The sequence below is a fragment of the Solanum stenotomum genome, chromosome 7, assembly GCF_019186545.1.
Source record: "Solanum stenotomum isolate F172 chromosome 7, ASM1918654v1, whole genome shotgun sequence".
Taxonomy (NCBI): Eukaryota; Viridiplantae; Streptophyta; class Magnoliopsida; order Solanales; family Solanaceae; genus Solanum; species Solanum stenotomum.
Genome location: NC_064288.1, coordinates 21,992,849 through 22,014,965, shown reverse-complemented (window position 1 = coordinate 22,014,965; position 22,117 = coordinate 21,992,849). Strand labels below are relative to the sequence as shown.

Genomic DNA, 22,117 nt, shown 5'->3' with positions numbered 1-22,117 from the left:
GTGCATGTGTATGTATATGTATTATAGTGGTGGTTTGAGGGAGTGGTGGTGAGGTTGTGGGGTGATGCGGGGTTGTGGGGGTGAGGGAGTGGGTATATGGGAGTGAAGGTGGATTGGGGTAGTGGGAAGATATATAATATAATATAATATAATATAATATAATATAATATAATATAATATAACATAATATAATTGCTTCTGAGATAGATACGCCTATAATTGTGCGTATAATGGATTATTTTCTAGAATATCTTCCAGATGTATAGAAGAAGCCTCATTTTGAGAGGTTTTTACAAGACCCGATCTTACTATGAGACAATTCTAATAGATTCACCAAGCTCGTCCCTCCTCTTTGTATAATTGGGGAGCTAGATGAGGAGGATCCGTATGACGATCCTGATGATCCCAGGGATGATCTTCCCCTTCCTCTGGTATAGCCGCCTTTTCCTCTGACTTTGGTTACCTAAGGAGGGGCCATCCTACAAACAAAACATTTCGTTTTATTCGAATACCTCATAGTATAAGTCATAGTAATTACGCTAATAATCGTCAAAATTGATGATCTCTTCGATATTATGAATAGAGAAGATGCCTATCACCATATGATTGAAACGACCCTAAATATGCCCGAAAATGTGCTTCGGAAACACCTATAACTGTAATTTCCATATATCTCAAAATATGTGCATGATTTCGGAAATTCGACTTCATATTCTTATTCATGGGGTCAAATTGAGTGGGGAATGGGTCTAACCCGAATTTTAGAGCAACCGTATCAAAATTCGAAAATCGCAAAAAATGCGATTTGGAGGGTCAACTTTAAAGGGGCATATCTCTTAGCACACAAAGAACTGGAAGGGCCACAACCTATTAAATTAAAGCTCTTTGAGTTAGGTTTCCAACGCACTTGGTTTCACCTCATTCCGAGTTAGGATGAAGGAGTTATGACCATTTTCGTAAAACTTGTCTGTGCAGATTTGCAATTTCCAGTGAGCTATTTTTTGAGGCGGGTTGGGGACGTTTTTTATAAAAAGGGGATATGTCCCATACTTAGTCATTTTTTTTAACTTCAAAAACACTCTCTAAGCCCTCTCCAAAATTCCACCAAGATCCTCAACCAAATTCAAACATCTCAAGCTCTAATTCCGGATTCAAGACTCAATCTCAAGCTTCAATTCTCCATTCCAATCTTCATCAAGGATTCTCCAAAGTTGAGGTATGTGAGTTTGATTGTGGAAACCTTCCTTTCTACAAGTCCAACCATTTATCCTTTATTTCTACTTCAAGTTTATGGGTCCTTATGGTTATTTATGAACTCTTGAAGTATGGAATTACTACTACACACATATTATCATGAAATTGAATTATTATGTGATGTTTATGGTTTTCATGCTTCCATGATCAAATTATGAAGGTTGACATATATATATGTATGTTGTTGGTGGGCTGATTTATATGGATTTTGGAATTGGTTGGACTTAGTACTCTTGAAATACATGATTTTATTTACATGAACAGTAGCCCACCATGTGTTTGATAAAATGCCCATTTATAGAATTCTTAGGAAATGGAATGTCCAATGTACGTCCTATGAGTCGGATGGTTATATAATTACTGAAATGATGATGAAATGGACACATGTATATGATTTTCTCTATAACAATTTTCTTGAAAATGTCCAAATGTTTGATATGCATTTCAAGAGTCTTTGAGTAAACCAAAATATCATCAATATAAACAATGATGAAATCCAAATATGGGTTGAAAATATCATTCATAATTTTCTAAAATTCAGAATGAGTGTTTTTCAAACCAAATGGAATAACATTCCATTCGTATTGTCCAAATGGAACATTAAAAGTTGTTCTATAAGAATGTTCTTTAAATATTTGAATCTATCAATATCCTGATTTTGAATCAAATTTTGAAAATATATTGGCGTCATATATTGATAATAAATCTTTTTTATTTGGAATAGGGTACCTAATCCACTTCAAATATTTGTTCAAAGGTTTATAATTTATAACCAACCTGGGGACACCTCGTTCCTTTTCAGTAGCATTGTTAACATAAAATGCAGTACAAGACCAATGTGATTTTGAAGGTTTTATCAAGCCCTTTTGTAACAAATTATCAATTTCTTTTTTACATAATTCAACTAATTTGGAATTCATCTGACAAGGACGGGATTTAGTAGGAATTTCATCCTCAGAGAAATTGTCTTCATTAGGAAGAGTGACAATATGCTTTTTCTGATTACAGAAAGCACTAGGATGATCCGCACAAATATCAATTTGTTCAGAAATCAATTTAATTTTTTCTTGTACTTTGGTGGATTTCAAAGTATCACATAAGAAAGTATCACCATTGCAAGTATTGCAAGCATTCATATTATCGCGCTGATTATTATCAGATGATTCAGGCAACTCAATTTCTTCTTCTGAACCTGAATAAGAATAATAATCGGACTCAAAACCAGAAGTATATAAAAAAACTATAAACCTTATCATGAACTTCTTCATCAAGCTCTAAGGCTTTCAGCTTTTCAAGCTTGCAATTGGGTGCTATAAGCCCAAAATTTCCACACTTATAACATTTAATCTTGGCGAGTTCCCGCTTAGACCTATTCTTGGTAAGTCTATTAGACTTACGATAAGCTTTTATCTCGTCCTGTTCTTCCTTAGATCTATGTCTATGTTTATACCTTCTTTTCCTATAAGGTTTGTCGGGATTGGAGCCTCTAGAATCTCTATGTTTGGTTTTCTTGCTATCAGCCGAAATACCGGGTAAACCAAATTGGGTGCAAACGTCTCCTGGCTGAGATCTTTCCCTAAGCTTATCTATTTTAAGCTTTCTAGGTAACTTTAATTCATTGCACAAATTTTTCCCTTCCTGAGTGCAAACGCCTATCAGTCGACCATTAGTATAATCCTGGTAGAGAATTTCACCATGCTCATTTCTAAGCAATGTTTTAACCCTTATTGCAAATAATGGGGGAAGGCCATCTATGAACTTTGCTTTCCAATGCTCATATTTGTTTTCGGGTAGCTCCATCATCCTACTCATATAGGTTTCTTTATACCACCTGAATTCTCCTAAGGTTCTACATCGTAGATTGTTTAACAGGGTACGAACATATAGGTTTTTTTATACCACCTGAATTCTCCCAAGGTTCTACATCGTAGACCGTTTAACAGGGTAAATCAACCATTAAAATGTTCTAAAATGGTTAAGACAAAGGTATAAACAACGTCTTCTCTATCCATACCTAAGTTATCAACACCATCACTACTAGAAGTAGCATTAATCACAACAGCCTTTTGCTCAAGGGTCATATGGTTATCCCACCAACTTCAAAGTTGGCCAGTAAAATCTGCAATTATCATTTTACAAATATTTCTATCTATGTTTTTAACATTTTTACAGATAGTTGCATACATAAGCATTCTATGAACAAGAATAGTAACTTGTCTATTAGTTAGACCATCGAGGTTCCATTCATAAATCTCAGAACCGCTATAAGAGGTATTAGTCTGATTCTAGTCTCGTTCCTCTATAAGCACATCTTGAGGAGTGGGTTTGGAATAGTAATAAGTTTGCATGCTAGGCTTATGAGCAAACTTAGTATTACCACTATTCTTTTTGGGATAACCCTGAAGTTTATTAAATTCTAAAGAAACATGATTTTTAAAATCAAATGTATTTTCCATTTCATCTGCAAAACTTTCAGACAAGTCCATAGGCTTTGCACTAAATTCAAAAAACTTTTTATGAGATCCTGATTTCATTTGTATCAAAACCTAGGAACTTTCATGGTACATATTAGATTGACGTAAAGTATACGACATAGATATGTTCTTTGTCTTCATGGATCTTGGAGAAACGAGTACTAGATTGGAAGAGGTAGATATAGCTCAAAACCTTGATTTGTTAAACAAATGGACTATTCCAAAAATTAATATTAAAACCATTTATGATTATGGTTGGTTTGATAAAATCTCTAATAAGCAATTGATTAAAACGACTGAACAATCTTTAGCGTTGAATTCGTCAAAACAGACTATTCGTTTGTTGAATAAACGAGATATTGACTTATATAAGCTTCAGTATAATTTCTTGCATATTGGTATGATTCAAATTGCTTTTAATCCTTTCACCCTTAAAGGGTTACCTGAGACATTTTTAGCTGCTTTACGTGATGCTAGAAATTTAAATTTTAGACAATCTTTGATGGGTTCGATTGAATCTACCGTGGCTTATGGTCCAGTCTACTTTAATACTCAACCTAATTTACAGTTATCATTAACTGATGCTAATATTCTTGATGCTTTAACTTTAAATGTTAAAATGCATGGTTATAATTATGCACCTGAATCTGAATTAATTTGCTTATCTTATATAATCTATTTCAAATTATTTTCTACGTTAAACCCAAGATGTAAGTTATATGATACATCTGCTAAAACTATTTTAGTAGAAACTAATTTTTCTAGATCTAAGGTCACTACTAGGCGACCTATAAAATGGAAAGAAATTCATTTTCCAACTACTTGGACTTTGAAGTTATTCCTCCAAACTAGATAGCGGATGCAATCACTAATTCTGAGTATTCTCATATCACTCAAAATTCTGACGGAAGGATTTGTATGCAGTTTAATGATATCCCTTTTAGTAGACCTTCATTTTCGTCTGCTAGAAGATTGCCTGCTATGCATCATATTTCCCCCATTGATCTGCATATGGCCCGGCTCGTAACCGTGCTGCCTCTTTGCATACTCTCTCATCGGTTATATCTGCAGATCAAAATGATAGATTTGTTAATAAAATAAAAATTAATACTTGTCTTAATATTGTTCATGCATATTATATTGCTTCTGATATTTCTGATAATGATATTCCTTCTTAGTCCAAAATGGATTTTGATCTTAATAATACTTGATGATGAATGTACATCAAATAGATTTTAGCCCAGGTTCTTTGGCACTAAAGTATATTCAGAATGAATTTTTAAGTGATAAATGTAATCAGTTTAAAACTTGGTTTTTTGACACTTATAGTGTCGATGATATAAATAATATTTCTCAAGAGTTTTATGAAACTTGTGCTTTACATAATCAAATTATGTATTTTGTACCTTGGTTTATAACCACTATTTACTTTTATTCATCAACATTCTTGAACGATCTTATAAAGATGGAACTGTTAATATTATCAAGGTTGTTTACCCGCCTCAATCATCATTTATTTCACGTAATAATACTGATATAACTTTTACTCCCTTTCAAAAAATTGTTGAAGAGGATGTTGCGGCAGTCAGCATCAACGAAATTAATAATTTGACTTCTCAAAATAATTATTTGGGACTTTATGTTAAATTTTTGGGTGAACATATTGGTTCTCTTGATAAGAAATTGGATGAATTAACTGCTTTGGTAATTCAAATTTAAAATGATGTAAAGACTTTTAATAAAGCTTCTACCTCAAAAACTAATACGGAAGCACAGACTATGGCTACTCCTGTGCAGAGGCCTCCTGAGATTTCAGAATTTAAATTCAAATCAATTTATGATTTTGAAGATCTAATTGATAAAAAGTTTTCTGAATTTAGTGCAAAACCTATGGACTTGTCTGAAAGGTTTGCAGATGAAATGGAAAATACCTTTGATTTTAAAATCATGTTTCTTTAGAATTTAATAAACTTCAGGGTTATCCCAAAAAGAATAGTGGTAATACTAAGTTTGCCATAAGCCTAGCATGCAAACTTATTACTATACCAAACACACTCCTCAAGATGTGCTTATAGAGGAACGAGACTAGAATTAGACTAATACCTCTTATAGCGGTTCTGAGATTTATGAATGGAACCTCGATGGTCTGACTGATAGACAAGTTACTATTCTTGTTCATAGAATGCTTATGTATGTAGCTATCTGTAAAAATGTTAAAAACACAGATAGAAATATTTGTAAAATGATAATTGCAGGTTTTACTGGCCAACTTCGAGGTTGGTGGGATAATTATATGACCCTTGAGCAAAAGGCTGTTGTGATTAATGTTACTGCTAGTAGTGATGATGTTGATAACTTAGGTATGGATAGAGAAGACATTGTTTATACCTTAGTCTTAACCATTTAAAAACATTTTAATGGTAGATTTACCAATCAATTTGAGACTATTCGTTCCCTGTTAAACGATCTACGATGTAGAACCTACTTTATATGAGTAGGGTGATGGAGCTACCCGAAAACAAATATGAGCATTGGAAAACAAAGTTCATAGATGGTCTTCCCCCATTATTTGTAATAAGGGTTAAAAGATTGCTTAGAAATGATCATGGTGAAATTCCCTACTAGGATTATACTTATGGTCGACTGATAGGTGTTTGCACTCAAGAAGGGATAAATTTGTGCAATGAATTAAAGTTATCTAGACAAGTTAAGATAGATAAGCTTAGGGAATGATCTCAGCTAGGAGACTTTTGCACCCAGTTTGGTTTATCTGGTACTTCGGTTGATAGCAAGAAAACCAAATATAGAGATTCTAGAGGCTCCAATCCCGACAAACCTTATAGGAAAAGAGGGTCTAAACATAGACATAGATCTAAGGAAGAACGGGACGAGATAAAAGCTTATCGTAAGTCTAATAGATTTACCAAGAATAGATCTAAGCGGGAACTCGCCAAGATTAAATGTTATAAGTGTGGAAATTTTGGGCATATAGCACCCAATTGCAAGCTTGAAAAGCTAAAAGCCTTAGAGCTTGATGAAGAAGTTCATGACAAGGTTTATAGTTTTTTATATACTTCTGGTTCTGAGTCCGATTATGATTCTGATTCAAGTTCAGAAGAACAAATTGAGTTGCCTGAATCATCTGATAATAATCAGCGTGATAATATTGATGCTTGCGATACTTGCAATGGTGATACTTGGTTATGTGAAAATGATGAGTTATTTTATAAACTGTAATCTCAATTTGAAGATTTGAATCTAAACACTACTACTTCTAATAATGTGATAAAACTTCTAAAAGAAGTTACTGATAATAACCTTCGTGAAAAAATTATTCAATTAGCTGTTAATAATACTGCTAGTTCTTCAAAAAACTCTGAAAACAAAAGAATGATATTGCAAATGAATATTGTGCTCCTTACTTTTTGTCTGAAATTAACAACAGACTTCATAAACAAACTATTTCCACGAGAGATTCATCTTTTGATGACTTAAAAGATGAAATTGAAAACTTGAAAAAAGAGATTAAATCTATTAAACAGAATCAAATGATATGTGATCATAGTTCGAAACTGTTAATAACAAAGGGAAAAATATTGCTGAAGATAATACTCTTGCAAACCTTTTAATCTTGATCCTAGACAAGGTGTGTTTTTAAGAATGATGCAAATTGTTATTGCTCATAAATGATATGTTAAATGCACCATATTGATTGATAATCAATTTTCCATAGCTAATGTTGCTATGATTGATAGTGGAGCCGATATTAGCTGTATCCAAGAAGGTCTTGTACCTACTAAGTATTTTGAATAAACTACTTATATGGTTAAATCTGCTTCGGGACATGCTTTAGATATAAAGTATAAATTGCCTAATACGCGCATTTGCCAAAACAAAGTTTGCATTCCACATTTCTTTTTCTTGGTTAAAAATCAGTTATACCCTCCAATTATACTTGGAACACCTTTTATAAATTCTATTTATCCATTTACTAGTATAATTGTTAAAGGATTTTCTGCAACTTATGAAAACCAAAATATTAGTTATACTTTTATCACTGACCATATTTCTCGTGATATTAATGCTTTAATTGATATGAAGCAAAAACATGTTGATTCTCTACAACTTGAATTGTTTAGTATGAATATATTTGATACTTTGAAATCCACCAAAATACAAGTAAAAATTAAATTGATTTCTGAATAAATTGCCATTGATATTTGTGTTGATCATCCTATTGCTTTTTGGAATCAGAAAAAACATATTGTCACTCTTCCATATAATGACAATTTCTCCGAGGATGATATTCCTACTAAATTCCGTCCTTGTCAGATGAATTCTGAATTAGTTGAATTCTGCAAAAAAGAAATTGATAATTTGTTACAAAAGGGCTTGATAAAACCTTCAAAATCACCTTGGTCTTGTACTGCATTTTATGTTAACAATACTGCTGAAAAGGAACGAGGCATCCCCATGTTGGTTATAAATTACAAACCTTTGAACAAATATTTGAAGTGGATTAGGTATCCTATTCCAAATAAAAAAGATTTATTATCAAGATTATATGACGCCAATATATTTTCAAAATTTGATTTAAAATCAGGATATTGGCAGCTTCAAATATTTAAAGAACATTCTTATAGAACAACTTTTAATGTTCCATTTGGACAATACGAATGAAATGTTATGCCATTTGGTTTGAAAAACACTCCTTCTGAATTTCAGAAAATTATGAATGATATTTTCAACCCATATTTGGATTTCATCATTGTTCATATTGATGATATATTGGTTTACTCAAAGACTCTTGAAATGCATATCAAACATTTGGACATTTTCAAGAAAATTTTTATACACAATGGTTTGGTGATTTGTAAACCAAAGATGAGTTTATTTCAAACTAATATAAGATTTTTAGGACATCTTATTTGTCAGGGGAAGATTACCCCAATTCAACGATCGATTGAGTTTGCTTCAAAGTTCCTTGATATTATTACAGATCGAACTCAATTGCAACGATTTTTGGGAAGTCTGAATTATATATCCCCCTTTTATAAAAATTTATCTCATGATTTGGCCCCCTTATATGATAGGCTAAAAAATGATCATAAATCACCATGGACTGATAGTCACACCAATTTGGTAAAGAATATTAAACTTCGTGTTCAATCTTTGCCTTGTCTAACCCTTGCTAACCCAGCATGGCAGAAGATTATTGAGACAGATGCGTCTAACATTGGTTATGGTGGAATATTAACATAAATCAATCCCCATGACAAAAATGAATATTTAATTCGATTTCATTCCAGAAAATGGAGCGATGCTCAGAAGAAATATGCTACGGTGGCTTATGAAATGCTGACCATCGTCAAATGCGTATTAAAATTTCAAGATGATTTATATAATCAAAAGTTTTTAATAAAAACCGATGCACAATCTGTGAAATATATGTTTGATAAAGATTTTAAACATGATGCATCAAAATTAATTTTTGCTAGATGGCATGCCTTTTGATTTTGAAATCCGTTATAAAAAGGGGAGTGATCACTGTCTTCCAAATTTCTTATCTAGAGAATACCTATCTTCACAATGAGTTTTATGTCTCCTTTCTTTACTGATAAAACTTTAGTTACTATCTTAAAGGTGGTTCCTTTCAACCGAGACGTACAAGAAATTATCCTGTGGAAAATCATAGATCATATGGTGATAGACATCTTCTCTATTCATAATATCGAAGAGATAATCAATTTTGAAGATTATTATCGTAATTACTATGATTCATATTATGAGGTATTCGAATAAAATGAAATGTTTTGTTTGTAAGATGGACCCTCCTTGGGTAACCAAAGTCAGAGGAAAAGGCAGTTATACCAGAGGAAGGGGAAGATCATCCCCGGGATCATCAGGATCGTCGTACGGATCCTCCTCATCTAGCTCCCCAATTATACAAAGAGGAGGGATGAGCTTGGTGAATTTAAAAACCTCTCAAAAGGAGGCTTCTTCTATACATCTGAAAGATATTCCAGAAAATAATCCATTATACGCACAATTATAGGCGTATCTATCTCAAAAGCAAAGTGATACCTTTGCATCCATAGAAAAATAAGATGTTGATGATATTAAATCATATGAAAAAATATCCAAAAAAGAAATGATATTTCTTTTGAAAATTCTGATATTCAGCGAAAAGAAGAACCCTAGAAGATATTCTAGCGATATTTGGTAAACCGATTATATTTTCCGGGTGAGTCATATAAGACCCGATCTTATTATGAGACAATTCTAATAAACACCGATAGTGCTAAATTTCAGCATTTTTCAAGTTATAACACTAGTGAGAATGTTATAACGTCTCTAAAATGATAATCAAACAGATTATAGCTGTTGAAGATTGGGGTATCTCCACGATGAAGGAAAGGCAGATCAGCCTGAATAAAGTCTCTATGAGTTTTACATACTGGGATTATATTTGTGCTTTTGACAAAGTCCTCATCTATAATAATGAGAAACATAAGCACACATGGTTTATAAAAAATTGTGCGAAGATATTCGCAGAACCAATCCCTAATTGGTTTTTAAACTGGTGGTCGTACCACAATCCAACGATTAAAATTCTACCAGATCCATTTCTTAAGTTATACAAAGAATGGGTTAAAGTTTCACCCGATCTTAACGCTTAATATCACACAGATCATATCTCTTACATCAAAAAAATTGAACAAATATATTTCTTCATTGAATTTTTGATTTCTTGGATTCATAAATGGACTCCAGAAGTGGGTTTTACCAAGGAGCAAATTCCTTGTTTATATAGGACTTTTTATAATAATTTCTGAGACAAATTAATGAAAAGAGATCCCAAAACCAAGTCTTTATATGGACAAGAACTGTTGGATCTAATTGAAAAAAGGGTCCAAGAATATTGCATCACCCCTCAGAAGGGAGTAATTCAAGATAGCTCGGTAAGGCATATTGCCCGCAAAATTTTCATCCAAGACGGAAATAAAGAAGAGATGATTAATGATTATCTCAAAGAAGTAAGAAGGAATCTACTCCTCAACATAACTCAATATGAGAAATCAGACACGTCCATGAGGAGTGAAACTAGTGAGGACATCGCCCCCGAACATATTCAAGAGGCTCAACCATGTGAGTCAAACAAACTTATCTCAGAAGATACTCTGCAAAAGGTGGAAGATTTCCTCCGCGAATTGAAGAAAAAAGACAAGATGTAGCTTATCACTACAGCAAAAGCCACTATCAACAGTAAATACACTGTTGATCAACAATAGATAAATTGTTACTGTACATAGGGATTCATTTATAAGGGACCCACATTTACTGTTCATTTATTGTTCGTAGATTCGTTTTTTCTTCTATAAATAAGTTTAGTTTTTAGATAGAGAGGCAGGTTCGAAATAACTCTCTCTCTCTCTCTCTTAGTTTCTCTTTTGTAAAGCTTCCTCTTTTGTAATTTGTAAGTTCGCCGGATACTTACCAGAGTTGTCAATAAAGTGTATAGTTCTCATAGGCATTGGTGTTGGCCACGACTACAAGGTACTTTAATTCTTCCTTTCTTTTATCTTCTTCTCTTTCTCTGATCTAGAGCCGTGACTATGTCTGACTAAAATATTCATATCTATGTTGGATATCTAACTTCACTTTTAAATCTACCATGAAAGATTTAGACTTTAACTAAATATAAATAAATTTCCATATGGTTTCTTGACTTGGTTCCGAGATGGTGGTACAGTCAGACTTGATGCAATACGTTATTGGCTTTGTCTTAGTTACTCCGTCTAGCCAACTGTGGTCCAAAGCCCATTAATGAGTTGAAAAAGGGCGCTCTAAACCCGATTAGAACTACTAGACACATGGGCTCAATAACAATACGTATTTGAATCTTGACAGACCCTTTGCCCGGGTAAAAGGACTAGATCCCTCCATACAGTCATAAAACTATATAAAAAATTGTATATATTTCGATTCAGATTTATTCCTTGAATTCGGATGCTAACAAGCTAGATTGAAGATGACCGTGCGGACTACCGCTCGTCTTCTGAGATCCTAGTTTCGTTGTATTATTATTATTATTATTATTAAATATTGTATAATATAATATAATATAACATAATATAAAATATACTAAATTGAGTGTTTTAACAAGAAGAAGAATAAAAAACATAGAAAATTCATACTTGAAAAAATGTGAGGAAACCCCTTTATTTATAGTCAACAAAGGTAGTATAAAAATGTACTTTTTGTGTCTTATTAGAAAAGTTACAGCCTTACAAAAAAAAGCCACAACTATTCTTAGAAAATGTCACAACTCATTGAAAAAGTCACAACTCGTTGAAAAATTTAGAATCCTTCTAAAAAGTTACTACTTTAGAAAAGGTCACAACTCACAACTCATCAAAAAGTCATAACCCTTTGAAAAAGTCACGACCCTTCAATATGAAATGGTGTTTTCTTTTAATATAATGTAAAATTATATAAATATAATATAATATAATATAAAATTTAGAAGATATACTAAATTGGCTATTTTAAGAAGAATAAGAACAATCTTTCAGAAAAATCACAAATCTTTGAAAAAGTCATTTATTTATAACCAACAAAGAGTAGTATGAAAAGGTATGTGAAAATGTGTCTGCTTTTCATATAATACAATATAAATAAATATAATATAAAATATAGAAGATATACTAAATTGGTGTTTTATGAAGAAGAATAGAAAACTTAGAAAATTCTATATATACATATGTACATATGCATATATACAATCGTCATTTGATTTTTATTTATTTGTTATTGTGTATCTATATGATGGTTGTTGTTCTTATTTCCAATCTATTTTCCTTAGCTTACTTGGAGTAAAATTCTCCGTGTATCTCCAATTTTAATAAAGGAGGAGATTTATTTTTATTCTATCAAATTAGATGCTTAATTACCCTCATAAATAAATTGAACATAATTCTGCTCACTATAACAATAACAATACATATAGGTGAGATTTGCAGAGGGTAAAGTTTACACAAACCTTACCCAAAGTTATGTTTATTACAGAACATATGAATTTAAATAGGGCTGCAGACAGAGCTGAACACAGAAAAAAGTAATTGTCTGAGATAACTTCACTCATTTTACCTACAAAAAATTGTTAAATATAAAGCTCCTCTTTCACTTTTGGAAATTAGAAGATCACATATAAATATTTGTTCATAGCTTAGTGTAGTTGCTCTCCTCACACAAGGTATATTTTTTTCTCAATTATAAATTATTTAGGAATAACACATAGTTATTATTGTAATCTCGCCTTCATTTATTTGTACAGAGATTGTGAGGAATTCATGAATTTAAGTTTACTGAACCTCACCACTTTTTCAGGTACATAATTGGAACCTACTCTAATTGAAATATCATCCCGCGTTTCTGGTGCACATGAAAAATCAAGTTTTGCTTATGGATGAAGTTGTGGATTGTTCCTATGTTCCTTTAAAAGTTCCTGCAACCTTTTCTACTGTGTTTTCTTCCTTTCTAGACTTACTATATCTTTGTCTATTCTACTAAGTGCTTTGTCTGCTTTATGATTATTATAGAAGCATTTTGTATTATGACTATTATCAAAAAACTAATTTTGGTCTTTTACTATTTTTTTAAAAATAAGTAACTTACTTAGGACTTCCACTTATCATTCAAAATTTGTTGTCGTTCTGCTTTTCTTAGAGCTGAAGGAGAAATAGAAAGGGTGAAGGATCTCGACTTCTCAATTGTGCTTTGTAAAGGTATGCTCTCAGGTGGTAATATAATTATATCGGGTAGCTTCTAGGATTCGGTTCCTATATAGGTATTAAATGATTATTATGAAAGCATTTTCTCCATGTTTGTTCTACTTATATTTATATTTCTCTTCTTTTATAATAAGTGTGAGCTTGTGAAAATTTCCAGACAGGTTGGATGAAAGATACATCTTTTAGAGCTTGTGGAAATTTTTGGATGTTCGAAAGTGTCTTACTTATACGCCCCCAACCAGGTTGAATGAAAGATGGATCTCTCAGAGCTTGAGGAAAATATCATCATCTCTAGAGATTTGAAAGTTGAAATTTGTTTTGGAATTATTACAAACAACTCTTCATTTGGAGGACATTTCATAATCGTTTGAATATTTATGTAAACTTTGTTCCTCAATCAAAGTAAATATTCTGAAGTGTTAATATGTTGTTAACATAATACTTATGCTTTCTCTTTTAGTATTTTCATATTGAATAATCTTGTGAAGTACTCATAATCTATATATATATATATATATATATATATATATATATATGTAAAGGAGGAACATAGAGAAGGTGATGTGGCACCTCTCTATGACCTCCATTCATATTTATTATTTTTATTTTTTTTTTGATATTTTTTCTTATTTCTTTCAATTATTTTTTCTTGAAAAATCATCTTCTTAACTTATACCTCTAAATTAGTATTAATAATATTCATAACTCCCAAACCTTTCATATTTATAACCTCTCAAGTCTTTCATATTCATAACCTCTAATTATTTAATGTGGAAGGTTATATTAACACTATAAAATCACACTAAAATTGTGTGTTATTTTGTAGTCATCTTTGGTTAGTGAATTAGTGGCAAACATGTTACAATATTTGTAAGCTTTGAGGTGCATTATCTTTTCCAAATATGATTTCATATATTACTTTTAATTAGCAAGTAAGGCTAATATCTCAAAGCATATTTTTGTTTCTTCTAGATAAATTATTTTGTTTTGTTATCTTTGAGATTCATTTTAGGACTAATAATCTATTTGTTATTATTTTTCTTGACTCTTGTATATAGGATGAAATGAAATCATCCACAGATGGAGATTAATGGATTTTGAGCTATATATATTGATTATTCTTTATTTTTTTTAGGTGCTTAAGAAGTAATGTTTCTATTATATTATTTCCTTTTGAATTATTTATGTTTTGTCAAAAATGATTATATGTGTAGGAGGATTTATGATTAAATGCAATTTTCTCCTTATTCTTTATCTTTTTCTTCTTTTGCTAGATAATTTTTTAACTTATTTAGTCATATTTTGCATATTATAGGAGATATATCTATGATGAAAATGGTTAGACATTCTTGCATAATTTGATTTTACTAGGTAAAATAATTTGATATGTCTAATATAATTACAACTCTTTCTTTGTTGAAATCATACATTTAATATTATTTGTTTGTGTTCGTGAAGGTATAAATCCTGAGTTTTTTTTTAAAAAAAATATTTAATTTATTCTCTTTAGACCTCTATGCAATTCTTAGATAATTTGATTATATTATAATGATAACACTCTTCAAAAAAAATTGTTTGTTCAGGTAAATTCATCTCCCACTTTTTTGTTGATAATATTAGTTTATTGTGTTTGTGGGGTATAATATTTTAAAACATAGAAGCAGGAAATGAGTAAATGGATATCGATATGCTACTTAAAGAAATACGTACATATACTTCCATAGTCCGGTGGAGCAATTTTTATTAACAAAAATGATAAAACATGAGAATGTAAAGTTAATTTATAATTTTGAAAATACAGTTTGTTTTATTAAAAATAAATTATTTATTAATGTGTAAAATTGCAATCTTTAAATTTTTCATTTTTGTTGTTTTATGAGAGATTTCAAGTTGTTTATTAATAAGTCAAGTTGCAGTATTTATATTTTTCATATTTGTTGTTTTCTAGGAGTTCTCAAGTTATTTTAAAATTGTGATTAATTTATAATTTTAAAAATATAGTTGGTTTCCTTACTTTCTATTTACTTATAATAAAATATTTGTCTCAATAACTCTAAGTTGATTGTCTTTTCATTTTCTTAATGTTCTTTAGTAGTGTAATAATATACAAATATTACTCCTATTATGTTACAAACAAGTCCAAAGCCACATTCTTAATCCTCTTAATTATTGTGACTCTTTATTCTTAGGAATTTATTATATTGAATGTAATAATTATTTAAAATGTGAAATATACTTTTTAATATTTTTGTGTTTAAGCCAAGCAAAATTAAAAGAAATAGGAATTTGTATGTGTCATTTTTTTGATTTTTTTTTGCGTAGTTAATTCTCTCTTTTGTTCTCTTTTATGTTTATTTTTAAATTTTACATTCTTTTGTTTTCCCAATATAAGTTGTCCCAAAAATAATTGGATATCTAAACCTAACTAAAATAATTATATATTAAGATATGGAATCTAACTAATTAAGATTGTTATTTTTCATCATTTAAATATGTAAAAAAAATTATTTAAAATTTAATTATTAAAAAGATATTAATCAAATATTAAATTAATCTAATATTGTACAATAAAAATAAATTAAAACATGTGATGATTGGGTGATGACGACGACAAGTAATAGTAATTGTGGATAATAATTAAAAATAGTGTAGGCTAACGATATAGTCATGAATAATAACTATTAATGGCAATCTGAGTTACACATTGGCGAAAAATTATACTAAGAATATAATTAAAAAGATTACAAAGAAGCAGAAAAGAACGACTAGATTTCAAGTTTACATAAATATATATAAATTATACTAAAAAAGATCCCAAATAAAAAAGAAAAAAATGATCACATCTCAAGTTTACATTTCAGTAGTTCTAATATTACTTTCTCTTTTTCTCTATGAAATTTATTTTTAATGTTTAACTTTCCGAAGTTCACATATATTGATTTCTTAATGAATTTCATATTTAACTTAATATTTTTCATAGCTTCTCTTCTATGAAATTATGTGATTAATAAAAAAATTCTTTTATTAAAGTAATTATTGATATTAGTATGTAACTTTATTTTAATTCTTTTCATAACCGCGCGAAGCGCGGCCAAGTACACTAGTAAAAAGAATAATAATAGTTATAGGCCCGTGGCTTGCACGGGCACCGCATATCTAGTGTGTATGCATAGTATAAGATGCTAGAAGCACACAACTAGTCATCAATATGTTCTCCAGCTGTGTGATTCTCCTCAAATTTGGCTGCTTTGCCTTCTGGTTACAGCAACCCTTTCCAATTGAAAGGTCGCAGGTTCGAACCCGGGCCACAACTCTTTTTATTCCTGAATTTTTAGTTCAGCCAATTTACTCATTTATTGCTTTTTGGCGGGGCCCAATTTAATCCTCTCCTTTTGTTTTTAATGTGTTCTCATTAATTAAAATGTATGTTTCATCATTTATCTTATTTAGTGTTAATTAAAAAAGAATATTTCGTATTACATAAATTTCATATTTTAGTTATTCCATCTTCTCTGTAACATAAAAGAAATTTAATTTTTAAATGTCATCGAAAATATTTTGTTTTATACCGTTAATTATTAATATTATGATGATGTTGATGATGATGATGATGATAATGATGATTATTATTATTATTATTATTATTTAAGAAAACCTTATTTGCATAAGCAAATTTTTACTATAAAAAAACATACCAAATAGGTACTACTTAGTAAGTAATCCGTTTAATTATTTTATTTCTCCATCTTTTTATGTGTAAATCATATTTTATTTCTAATTAATATTATTAGTAGAAAAGAACATATGTCATTGAATTTAAAAAATTAAAAGTGCCACAAATAAGACAACTTCAAATTTTATCCGTGCTACATAAATTGAGGCATAGTGAATAACATATTATTTAAAAATTATGTCAATTTTATAAGTCACAATGACTAACCACTTAATTTTTTTTTATAAAATATATATTAAAAAATTGAGTAACTCTCCAAATTTTATTTGTGCCACATAAATTACGAAAAAATAAATAATATATGTTGAGCCCGTGCTGGCACGGGCTCACGTATCTAGTATATATATAAGTATTATATAATTTTAGATATAGAAGATATACTAAATTGGATGTATAAATAAGTATTATATAATTTTAGATATAAAAGATATATTAAATTGGATGTATAAATAAGTAGTATTATATAATTTTAGATATTAAAGATATACTAAATTGAATGTTTTAAGTTGGAGATATTATTATAATTTAACTTTCAAGGGAGTTCATGCATATATATACATACACTTGCATCGTTGCAGTTGGCTCTGTTTACTACATACTGGTGTGGTCAGTCATATGGTCCATTAAAAAATGTTATTTTGTTTCACCCATTTCACAGGAGATCTTTATGTCAAGACCTGAATATGAACTACGACAAGGAAAATAAATCCTTAGAAAGATAAACATTGGATTGTTTTTGTGTAACATATCCCTTTTTTTGAAGATCATTGCTCCCTCCATTTCATATTAACTTAAGCTTTGAATCATTTTTTATTTTTTAAATTAATTTAAGTTTTCAATCTTCAAGACTATTTTTAAAATATTCTTCCAAATTTATCCTTTTAAGTTAGTATTGGAGTTAGTTATTATAATTAATGTTTAGTTATTTTTGACAATAATTAATAAGAGTAAAAATGGAAAATTATGTTCAATTTATGTTCTAACCTACTTTTCTTAAAGGGTGTGAAACACCTCATAGTGTAAGTTAATATGGAATGAAGGGAGTAGCATTTAACACAAAATCTTTGTAGGTCATATTCTTCTATTTAAGTTTTAAGCCATTTTAAAATGGATACTTTTTGAATCCTAAATATCAAAAGGGACTCACTCTAAAAATACACATCAAAACGGACAACACGCCTATTTATGGGCGAATTATAACTACCACCATCCACGTGCTACCTATGTTGGAACTTGGGTATGCTACGAGTACGCCACAAACCACAAGCGTAAGAGTAGTGCAAAATATCCAAATGAAGTTTAAAGAAACACAAAATCCATTTGGCAAAATTAGCCTACAGCAACTCTCATCGCTAGCATAACATTTGTTCTTACGTCACCAAATTTTCAGGCAGGTGTACGAATGGCCCAAATCAATATTTTTATCTTTAACAACTAATACCCCTATAATAATGAATTTGGTACAAAAAAGTGGGCAGCATCCAGCCTAGTACTATAATAAGTATATCATTCAACTTAAGATGTGACTATGTTTAATCTTTGGTGTCATCCTCCTTTTGCTGTATAAAATCTAACTTCTTACAGCTGCAGGCTGTTAGCAGGTTCTCGGTTTGAGGTTGCCGAGTTCTTATTAACCAAATCAGCACCACTCACGTATCTAGCAAAAAAGGATATCAAACGGAATGGAGCACCAATTAACGGTGCATTGGTGAGGGGAACCTCTTCCTCATACTGATCCTGATCCACACTTGTGACTTCTAAATCTGCTGACTGAACTTCATTCTCATCTAAAGGGATCTGCACGATTTCATCAGACTCGATTTCTGATGAATTTACAGCAATTCTGCTATCTATCTTACTCACATGCTCATCATCACTCACAGCTTTGTCAATGGTGTCTTTCAGAGATTGCAGCCTTTCACTTGACTGCAATACTGCTTCACTGGGTTGAGATTTTGGCTCTGTAGTATGGTCAACTTCATGCTCGTGAACGGCTCCAGGAATCTTGTGTGACCCAAGGGCTGATTCATTGGCAATGCGAGCTGCCTCAGAGCTTGTGGTAATTACATCAGCACCTAAATATGAAGATACCTCCATTGGTGGACCTCTTCGTTCAAGCTCCACATATAAATTTTTCACCTAATATAAGAAAATACTGATTACCAATCCCGAACAGTATATCATAATATCTAAAATTCTAGCAATAAGAGAATAATAAGCTGAAACCTTCTCCACAAGCTCCGCATTTTCATCAATCAGTTTGTCCACCAATGCTTGAGTAGCAACTACTTCAGAATTCAGATCCCCATTTTCAGGAGTATTCTTTATCAAGAGAAAGCAAAAATAGGTTATGGTATGTCAATTTGCAACAATGTGCTGTAAGTACAGATATATCAATCGTCAATATATATTGTCCATACATTTAAATTTATTTTGGTTATACCCCAAATTGACAGTGAACTTGTTGTGTGACTAGAATGCTTTCAGCACTTTAAAATACATACTGGGATACAGTCAACATATTAAATGTGTTTCATGACAGAAAAGACCACCTAATACATTAAGTGCCATTTTAAATTGTATTGATTTATATGTTGTGAGAATTATAAGAGGAAAATTATTATTGAATTGTACATCTACATTTTTACTATGAGCCCTATTTATATACACTACATTACAATTATTTTCTACCTAGGATATTATATAAAAATCGTATCCATATTCATATTCCTATTCTTACACTTCTCCTCAAGCTGGTGCATACAAGTCATATTTACCGAGCATGTTATAGACATAGGACTAGTGAGGGACTTGGTGAAAATATATGCAAGCTGATCACTTCACTTCACAAATTTTGTAACATCACTGGAGAGTATCTTTTCATCGACAGTGAGAATCAATCTCAATGTGCTTAGTCCTCTCATGAAATACCAAATTTGATACTATATGAAAGGCCTCTTGGTTATCACACAAATTCCATCTGACTGATTTCTCCAAATTTTAGTCCTATGAGCAACTATTTAATCCAAACTAGCGAACAAGTTGCTATAGTCATTGCTTGATCGTCTGCTTCTGCACTAGATTGAGCAACCGCTTTGTTTCTTGCTCCATGACACCAATAAACCTCCTATTAAAACACAATATCCGGATGTAAAACATCTATTAGATGGTAAATATGGCAATGTTTCCATATTTTTCTTGCTCCTTGTTTCGCAATCCCAATTCCTCAAGGATTCCTTCTACGCACTTGGAATCCGCGTTGGTTTTGATCAACAGTGTCTTCCAGTCCACTATGAAGGACCTGGTTCCTTCATATTTGTAATGCACTTCTTGATAGCAGTTCTTTGTTGTGATCATGCTCAGGAACTGGTTCTTCCATTGTTTGTTATGTTTTGCTACTCGTTTTTTAATTATCTAAACCCCATATTGTTAGCCTTAGCTCATAGCACTCTAGTCTCTAGCTCACATTGCCCTCCCTATCACCTGTAGCTCATGACACTCTCAGCACAACAAAGTCATTTATGACATATCAAGTAAACTACAGTCTTATGTTATCAATAATGATCTCTTTTTAATAAAAATATTTTAAAGCTCAACATGTTTAACTATAATCTCAATCTTCTTACAAGTCATGATGTGGTATGAGGTTGGCCAGCCAAATCAATAGTGTGCTACTTTCTATCACTCATGGAAATAGAAATGAATGAAAACAGAATATAGGACCAGGTTAATCTGCAAGAGAGAATTAACAACTGACCATTTCATGTCCAATTGGTAAACAAGGAGGTCCGGCACTCTTCTCGAGATTATAGACTTGTGTCTGCAGTACTTGTATATTTGCTTTCAGTAACTGATTTTCTTGTAACATATTGGTCCTCAACTCTTCGAACTCCTTCACCTGCCAGGCTTTGATTTTAATTTCCATGTTAGGAATTAACGGAAGCAATGATTGTCAATTTTTCTATGGGTTTTGACATCAACAGCCATAATAAGGACAAGATGTCAAAAATCAGGATACAACATCAGGAAAAGCAAAGCTTAAAACAAAAAACGTAGATGCCCAACTACAACTCCCAATGCCTTCTATGTGTAAAGATACACATTTGGTCAAGTAAAACAAAACATATCGACAATTCTTTGAAAACTAACATCACAATTTGTATCCATTAAGAGAGTTACACCCTGATATGATTGCCGAACTTTTCAAATCAAAATTCCAATGTGGACAAAGAAGAACACTCTTCTCAGTATACTTGAATTCTTAAAGGAGGCCATGTCCACTAGAAACCATTTATTTGTCATGTTCTTTTATGAAACACCTGCAATTGGCTATGTTAGCAAACCAAGAACACATTATATTATAGACACTAAAAGCCAAATATGCAGGTTGATAACAGTTTGATGAGAAAAGTTCAGTCCAGAAAAACATGATACATTTTTGTCGCTGGGACTGCATACCTGCGTCTCTAAAAGTGCATTATCACCACTTAGGCTGGAAATTATTTCTCTGAATGACTTCTGCAAAAACAAGAAGAGACTACGGTTTGAACTTACTGAAGCATTTGACAACAACTAGTCACTTAAGACCATCTCCAACCCCACTCTATTTTACTCTCCATTCTCTATATTTGGAGAGTAAAATAGAGAAAGGGCTCTCCAACCACCCTCTAAATTACTCTCTATTCTCCATTTATAGAGAGGTGAATAGTAGTTCTCCAAATTTGGAGAACTACTATTCACCTCTCTATTTCACTTTTTCATTATTTTATTATTATTTTCTATTATTTTATAGTTAACATATTATTTTTCATATAATTCCATTAATTAAATATCTAATATTCATAATTCTTTTTTAAATGTAA

The 22,117-nt window shown here is 31.2% G+C and overlaps 2 protein-coding genes across 5 annotated transcripts in view; both read right to left on the bottom strand.

The window, feature by feature from the left end:
- Positions 1-463: 463 nt before the first annotated feature.
- On the bottom strand, positions 464-3,054 carry LOC125869745 (uncharacterized). Its single transcript, XM_049550186.1, has 3 exons — positions 2,496-3,054; positions 2,032-2,446; positions 464-479 (listed from the first exon to the last, which is right to left on the bottom strand). Exons 1-3 carry the CDS (start codon positions 3,052-3,054, stop codon positions 464-466), a joined length of 990 nt encoding a protein of 329 aa, XP_049406143.1.
- A 15,541-nt stretch (positions 3,055-18,595) lies between these two features.
- LOC125870765 (kinesin-like protein KIN-14P) overlaps positions 18,596-22,117 on the bottom strand; it is a 21,323-nt gene continuing 17,801 nt past the window's right edge. For all 4 annotated transcript variants that reach the window (XM_049551271.1, XM_049551274.1, XM_049551273.1 and 1 more), the window contains 4 exons: positions 21,714-21,773; positions 21,013-21,153; positions 19,482-19,577; positions 18,596-19,394 (listed from right to left, as the gene is read on the bottom strand). In XM_049551271.1, the coding sequence (XP_049407228.1) occupies positions 18,834-19,394; positions 19,482-19,577; positions 21,013-21,153; positions 21,714-21,773 (858 nt within the window). In that variant the 3' untranslated portion in view covers positions 18,596-18,833. The remainder of the gene's footprint in view (positions 19,395-19,481; positions 19,578-21,012; positions 21,154-21,713; positions 21,774-22,117) is intronic.

What these genes read in the sequence shown, in the direction of transcription:
- LOC125869745 (XM_049550186.1), bottom strand. Translation starts at nt 3,054, where the DNA reads ATGGAGCTACCCGAAAACAAATATGAGCATTGGAAAGCAAAGTTCATA. An exon ending in AGTTCATGATAAGGTTTATA is followed by an intron (nt 2,447 to 2,495) that starts GTTTTTTTATAT and finishes ATTCTTATTCAG; the next exon opens with GTTCAGAAGAAGAAATTGAG.